The sequence below is a fragment of the Myotis davidii genome, unplaced genomic scaffold (assembly GCF_000327345.1).
Source record: "Myotis davidii unplaced genomic scaffold, ASM32734v1 scaffold828, whole genome shotgun sequence".
NCBI lineage: Eukaryota > Metazoa > Chordata > Mammalia > Chiroptera > Vespertilionidae > Myotis > Myotis davidii.
The window spans coordinates 91,556-99,207 of NW_006299391.1; the positions used below are offsets into that span (position 1 = coordinate 91,556).

General features: G+C 56.4%; 1 protein-coding gene across 1 annotated transcript; it reads left to right on the forward strand.

Moving 5' to 3' along the window:
- Position 1: 1 nt before the first annotated feature.
- LOC102757192 (rRNA/tRNA 2'-O-methyltransferase fibrillarin-like protein 1) lies at positions 2 to 713 on the forward strand (the record flags this gene model as incomplete). The annotated part of the gene is made up of 1 exon (XM_006774959.2): positions 2 to 713. A coding segment is annotated over one exon (582 nt), but the record flags the coding sequence as incomplete, so codon positions are not given.
- Between the last annotated feature and the right edge of the window lie 6,939 nt (positions 714 to 7,652).

A 7,652-nucleotide genomic window follows, 5' to 3' on the forward strand; every position in this document is an offset into this window, starting at 1 on the left:
GTGCCGCACCTGGAACCCCTTCCGCTCCAAGCTGGCCGCGGCCATCCTGGGCGGGGTCGACCAGATCCACATCAAGCCCAAGTGCAAGGTGCTGTACCTGGGCGCCGCCTCGGGCACCACGGTCTCCCACGTCTCCGACATCATCGGCCCCGACGGCTTGGTCTACGCGGTCGAGTTCTCGCACCGCGCCGGCCGCGACCTGGTCAACGTCGCCAAGAGCCGCACCAACATCATCCCGGTCCTGGAAGATGCCCGGCACCCGCTCAAGTACCGCATGCTCGTGGGGATGGTGGATGTGATCTTCGCCGACGTGGCTCAGCCCGACCAGTCCCGCATCCTGGCTCTGAACGCGCACACCTTCCTGCGCAACGGGGGCCACTTTCTCATCTCTATCAAGGCCAACTGCATCGACTCCACCGCGTCGGCCGAGGCGGTGTTCGCTTCGGAGGTGAGGAAGCTGCAGCAGGAGAATTTGAAGCCCCAGGAGCAGCTGACCCTGGAGCCCTATGAGCGAGACCACGCCGTGGTGGTCGGCGTCTACCGGCCCATCCGGTCCAGTTCCAAGAGCCGCAGCAGCAAGTAGAGCCCCGCCGGGACTGTCCCTGAGAGATCGCCCCCAGACCTGCCGCCTTCAGTGTTACCATGTCTGTGTTTTCTTTGTGTGCTGTTTTGCTCTCCTTCGCTTAACTATTAAATGGCATAAAGAAACGGTATCCACTTGTATCCGTGAGCCCCACTGGGTTTTGCTGCAGAAACAATCCCTACAATAGCTGGGGATGGGGCCCATCACGCCAATCAAGCAGGGCAGTGACTCCCCAGGGGCTCACACAGGCTTCCTCAACCCCTGGGGGGAGGCGGGAGGGTCAGGAAGAGCTGGACAATTGCTAATGAGCTTGTAAAGTTGCCCTTGGAACTGAGGGGCACTTCCTATACTTTGGCCAAGTCACTAGTCCCTCCAGGAAGGGGCGTTGGATATTGATAAACAGTCCTATAGCCTAACACACCCAGTCTTTCCCCCACTTCCCTCTTCTACCCTTTTCTTAGATTTCAAAACAGCAAAACAAGGTGGGGGGAAGGGGCGAGGGGAGGGAGAAGGGGGGAGGAAGTGGACCCACCTCCCAGAATCCCACTGTGAGGCATCACATACCCAAAGTGGCATCGCCAAGTGTTGAGAAACATCTGGAAAAATGACTTCCAGGAAGACCCTGTCTCTGAAGAGCATGTCCTGCAGACCCTGAGCTGCTGGACTCGGTGCATCTCATTACGGTTCTCACTCCAGGGAGAGGGAGCAATGCCTGGAGCGCTGGGCATGCTCCAAACGAGGCCTTAATAAGGCCTTTCCTTTATTCATTCACTCACACATTTGGAAAATCCCCATTGCCAGTTGCCAAGGTGGTGGCCCCGTAGTTGGGAGTGACTGCTCGCTAATGCAGCGTTGGGAGAGTGGGTCTCTCAGACCTGCTCGGGCAGAGATTACGGTTAGTCTGCGTTTTCTGAGGACATACTTTTTGAACCAAAAAAAAAAAAAAGATAAATCAGATTTGTAATAAGGCAGCCACCCCTTCACTCCTCCCCAACCCAGTCCCCCACCACACCCACACAGCTACAAAGTGGGGTTTGGGGGGGAGCTACCATGCAGATTTGTTGGCCAGACTGATTCAGGAAGAAGAGGGTGGATGGAGTACACATCTACAAAAACCCGAACCAGGCATTGCCATGGAAGGTGAACTCCTGCCCAGCCGGTGTGGCTCAGCGGTTGAGCGTTGACCCATGAACCAAGAGGTTGCCAGTTTGATTCCTGGTCAGGACACCTGCCTGTGCCTCAGTACTAGGCATGCAGGAGGCAGCCTAACAGTGAGTCTCTCTTATCATTGATGTTTTTATCTCTCTATCCCTTTCCCTTCCTCTCTAAAAATCAATAAAGGAAACAAACAAACAAACAAACAAAAAGCAGGTCCTAATTTTAAAAAAAAGATAAAATGTAAAGTTTTCATTGCAACCCGGCAAAGCAAGGATCCTGACTCCCACTTCACAGGTGGGAGATGGCAGTTCAGACAGATGATGAGCTTTAGCTTAAGATGCCCCAGGTAAGGTCCCAACCAGAAACCAGAACCACAGGAATCTGACTCCAAACCCTACGGCCCTTCCACGGAGGTCTATGCTGGCTCCTGTGCTTTGCAAACCCTCTCTCCGATCCTAGGCTAATGAATTCACTGCTGGGCTGAAACCCTGAGGCTGGAGATGGACTCCTCGGGCACAGGGAGATTCCTTTCAGAACCTCACAGCACCCGCCCTCCAGACGGCTCAGCCTCCACGAGCAGCCCTGGGTTCTTTCTTACAGGTGTCTGTGGCCCAGGAGGGGGACCGAGCACAGGCACCTGGCTTCTTTCTCCTGCATGAGCGCGCGCGCGCGCGTGCACACACACACACTTCAGTCTTTGAAGTGGGACCACCTTGGACACAGGGCATGAAAGCAACCTCCTAAAAGTGTCTCTGCATTGCAGATGGATTCCTGGCCAATGGAGCGACACGGTGAGTACCAAGAGGAATATGGGAGTCAGGGCTAAGGGATGTGGAACGGAAGGACCAGGCTGGAGGCCCCAGTGGGCAGTGAGGCCCAGAACACAGGGAGCAGTGACACTGGCCCCCGACCTTCCCAGAGCCGAGGATGTGTGAGTTCCCAGGAGGCAGGAAATGGTGTCTCTAAGTGTCCTAGGCTGCTCAGCTGTCACAACAAAACCCTGCAGTCTGCGTGACTTCTGCCATGGACATTTATTTTCCCCCAGCTCTGGCGGCTGCAAGTCCCAGGTGAAGGTGCCAGCAGGTGGTTCCTGGTGGCGCCTTCCTTCTTTGCTGCAGGCTGCCTTTTCCCTGCGGCTCCCTCGGCCTTTCTCTGTGTGCGCCTGGGTGGGGGTGGGGCGGAGAGAGCCATGGAGGGAGAGGGGAGGGACAGAGGAAGAGCAGGGAAGAGAAATCCCTGGTGTCTCTCTTCTTTTTTTTCTCCTTCTTATTTAATTTATGAGGATGACACTTGTTAACAAAATCCTACAGGTTTCAGGCGCACAGTTCTGCAACACATCATCTGTACCCTGCATTGTGTGCCTCGCACCCCAAGTCAAGTCTCCCTCCATCACCACTTAACCCCCCTACACCCCCTCCCCCTCCCCCTCCCTGTCTCTCATCTTCAGACCCTTATCAAATTAGGGCCCCACCCTGAGGGTCTCATTTAACCTTAATGACCGCCTTAATGTCCCTATCTCCAAATACGATCGCCTGGAGGGTGAGGGCCTGGACATTTGAACTGGAGGCAGCACCTGTCAGCCCACCACCCGAGGGCTGGATGGGAGCTTTCAGCTACAGGAGCCCGCCTCACCAGCTCCTGAGGCCTGATGGAGGAACCGCCGTGCAACCTGAATTACCTGCACGGAGCCCTGCGTGCCGTGCCTCCTGTCTTTCCTCTTAGTGTCAGTGTAAGGTGACAGGCAGCTGAGGACTGCGACTTGGCAGAAAGGCCGGGGGTTGCGTTGGGGTGGCGAGGCGCTTACAGGCCTCCTGAGAGGTCTGCTTCCCATGAGGAGCCGGCGAACTCGCTGTGAGTGTCAGAGGACGAGCAGCTGGAGCAGTCACTCCCGCAGCAGGTGCGGGGGGTCGGGGGGCTGGTGCTCGGCCGCGGGAGCTGAACCTCGGGCCCACAGCAGGCGGCAGGGGCAGCGGGGAGCTGCCTCGGGGAGGAAGGGAGGGAGGCTGGGGAGGGAGAAGCCCCGGGAACGGACCTTTGTCCAGAGGAGGCTCTTACACCAGCTGAAACCCCTTCCTTTAAATCGGCAGTTCGCCTCCCAGCTGCAGCCCTGCTCGGAGCCGCAGGCCGCACGTCTGAGCCGCGGTGAGTACGCTCGGGCTCTCCGCCATTCGCGTTTCTCAGGCACTTCTGTCCTGGGCAGAGCGGGCTGAGTGTCTCTGACTTTAACATGCATTGTTTTCAAACTAAGAATGAGAGCAAGCACCGGGAAAACCGAGCCGGAGAGGTTCAGCCTCATGCATGGCCGCGGAATGGGCGCCGGCGTCCGAGGCCCCCGACGTTGCTGGGCCTGCCTGTGCGTGGCCTGCGCCTCTCGCTCCCCATCCCGGCCGGCGCACCCCCTGGGAGGCCTCAGGAGCCAGGGTGCAGACCCCCAGGCCTCAGGTCCCAGGGGAGTTCCAAACAGCCTCCCTCAAGCCACGCCTTGGACTTGCGTTGCAAATGGGCGCAACGTGCCCTCTCTGGAGGACGGCCTGGGGGAGACGAGGAAGCGGGGTTTCCCGGGCCTGAGGCTGGACCCACAAGCGGGGGGCGGGGGCGGGGAGAGGGGGGCGGGCATGGCAGTCGTCCCCGTGACTTCCTGCCCCTGGGTCCGGGTTCAGACCAGTTGGTGGAGCTGGAAAGAGGGCGGTTTGGGATATTGTGGAGCAGATTCTGTCTTTCTGTGTCAGTGAAATGAAAATCAGATGCTCTAGGGAAGGCCTGGCTCCCGCCCGGCTTAGAAGACCTCACAGGTGATTCTAATGTGCATTCAGCGCCCCCCCCCCCCCTAAAATCCCGTGATTGCGAAAGGCAGACTTAGGACGGTGCTTAGAATAACAGCTGAGCGTTGCTGCGTGCCTGCTGGTACCTGGGGCCTCTGTGAGGCCCGGATTCCAGGGGAGGGGGGACGCCTGTGCCGGACACCAGGTGTGAAGTGTTTGTGTGGCTGGTGCTGGTCAGAAGCTCTGCTGAGCCGGGGCGGCCCGGGTCCGAGTGGCTCAGAGAGCAGGGAGCCAAACATGAGAGCCTAGTCTAGTGCTTACAGGTGGTCCCCGCTTACGGTGCTGCAGCTGGCGGCTTTCACCTTGACAGTGTGTGTGCGAAGGCTGTCGGTGTGCAGTGGACACTGTCCTTCAGATTTAGGATTTTGATCTTCTCCGGGGCTGGTGACCCCTGGGTGTGGTCCTCTCTCCGGACGCTGGGCTGAGCACCCCTGGGCAGCCCCGCGACGGAGGGATCCCCTGCAGGTGCTGGGTCGCTAGGGTTTTTGGACACTGTTTTGTGTTTTTCCGCCCAATTATGTCTACAAACGTCTGTCTGTGTGCCAGGCGCGTTCAGCCGTGGAGGTGAATGGCGAGGACTCGTCCGGCCATTGTGCTTTGCGCTTTCAGTGCCGTATTCAGTGAACACACAGGCTTTCACCGCTTCATTATACGGTGGTCTGTGTTCATGCCTTTGCCCATCTGGGGCCCATGTGAGTGTTCCGAGCACGTCTGAGGCGGGCCAGCCTCTTGGGTAGGTGAGGTGCATGTTTTCAGCTTCTGGTATGTTCCACCGCCGATGGATGTATCGGGAGCATCTGTACCGACTCCCATGGAATGAGCAAGAAGCTAAACTTGGAGAAATCGCTGAGCCCGCCCCCATTCCGCTTCTCCCACAGAATGGGGCCCCCTAGTCCAGTGTCAGGGTCACCTGAGCTCCATGGGGGTCAGCTCGCTCCGAGAGGCCCCAAACAGAAGGCTCTTGCATCTTCTGGTCCTGAGTGGGTGGTTTGGGAGCGAGGGGGAAAGGCTGGGAGTGGGGGAGTTCTGAGCCCTGAGTCAGAGGGGACAGGCATCTTCAGGGCCCCCACTCTCCAGGAGGCGGAGGGACCTGAAGGAGGCCTAGAAATGGTGGTGATGGATAGGAGCCAGGTGCCCTGAGCCCTGGTCTGAGGCCCCCCTCAAAGACCACAGTGCGGCACCTGTGCCCCAGGCCTGGCATGGGAAGGGCGGCCCCCCACCCCCGGGAGGTGTGCCAGGGGAAGCCTTTGTGGGCGCCTCCCTTTGTCAGGCCTGAGACATGGCATTGGAGCCGATTATACATGGTTACCGCCCTTTCCAGACTCTACGTAGGGTTCCCAATACTGAAGTTGGTTTGAATGGGCTTTTCTATCACCTGAGCAAAAAACCTTGTGTTTCTTTCCACAATCTTGCCTTTTGCCCTTTTATTTCTCATGTCTGACATTTTCAGTCCCTGGCAGCCACCAAGCCCCCCATCGGCCACTGTCCTTCAGGCACTTCTCCCCCCATGGCCCGCACCCACCTCTCCCCCCCTGGACCGCACCAGAGCCTCTGCCTGGAAACAATACGCAAGCAGCCTGGCTGCGTGTGGCAGCCACTGTGAGAGGCAGAGTGTTCCAGCTCTGCCACGTGAGGAGCATTGCTGAGGCAGAAGCTGGAGGTGGTTTCTATGGAAACATTGTTGTTCTCACCTACTCATGTGATTTAAAAAATGTTTTTATTGATTTCAGAGAGGAAGGGAGAGGGAGAGAGAGAGATAGAAACATCAATAGCGAGAGACTCCATTGGCTGCCTCCTGCACGCCCCACACTGACTCAGCGCTCAGAACGCTCCCAAAGCCTTTTCCCCTCGCTCCCAAACCACCCACCCAGGACCATAAGATGCCACAGCCTTTAGTTTGGGGCCCCTCGCAGCGAGCTGACCCCCATGGCGCTCAGATGGCCCTGACCCTCGACTACATCAGGGGTGCACTCCGACTGGGAATCGAACGGTGACCTCCTGGCCTATAGATTGAGGCCTAACCACAGAGCTACGTCAGCTAGGCCTACTCATGTGGTTTCTAACAAAAATATTTTTATTACTATTTGTAATATTTTAAACAATAAAATAAAAATATTTTTATTATTTATTTTATTATTTTATTGATTTCAGAGAGGAAAGGAGAGATAGAAACACCAATGATGAGAGAGAATCATTGTTTGGCTGCCTCCTGCAATGCCCCCCATTGAACCCACAACCTGGGCGTATGCCCTGACCCAGAATTGAATCCATGACCTCCTGGTTCATAAGTCAATGCTCAACCACTGAGCCATACTGGCTGGGCTACTCATATGATTTTAATCTTCTCCCAACCCAACCCCACTTATTTGTCCCCCTCACTGCCTTTAGGAACCCCAAATCCACCCCCACGAGGACTTCTAACGCCCTTGACACCACCTTCAATCACCCCTTCAACCCGCCTGCCCACATCCTCCCTCCTTACCTGGCTAAGACTTCCTGGTCCATCATTAGTCACATCCTTGCTTAAGTCCTTGTCCCTCTGTCTTCATTTCTGCTCGCAAACTGGCCAGGTTCCTTCTGAACCCACCCGTTTCTTGGAGTAAATTATTAAATGGAAGCAACGCTGCCAATCAGTGCTACTGACACTTGGTTTTCCAGCTTCTCCTATGACCAAGTTCATTGGCACATTACCTACCTTTGAAGTTATCAGGCGCGTTGTAGGATTTTGTTCTTCAGTGGGATTCCATTCCTATCAGCTGGGATACCTATACCAGGGGGGTTATGCTGTGGTAACAAGCCCCTGGAGTCTGTGCCTAAATGAAGAGTTTTCTCCCTTGTAACACAGTGCCTTCATTATTTTGTGGGGGGTTGAGGCAGACGGACCTCTGTTAATTTTAATCACTTGGGGTGGGCGCAGAGCAACACCGTCTTGGATGCCACTGGCTGTGAAGCTAGAGGGGGAAGTGGGCTCCAGAAGGTCTCAGGCAGACCACTTCCAGTCGCTAGTTAGCCAGCACTAGTCAGATCGACCTGCTCAAACAGAGGGAGCCAGGAAGTGCAGTCCTACTGTGTGTCTGAAAGCTGGAACT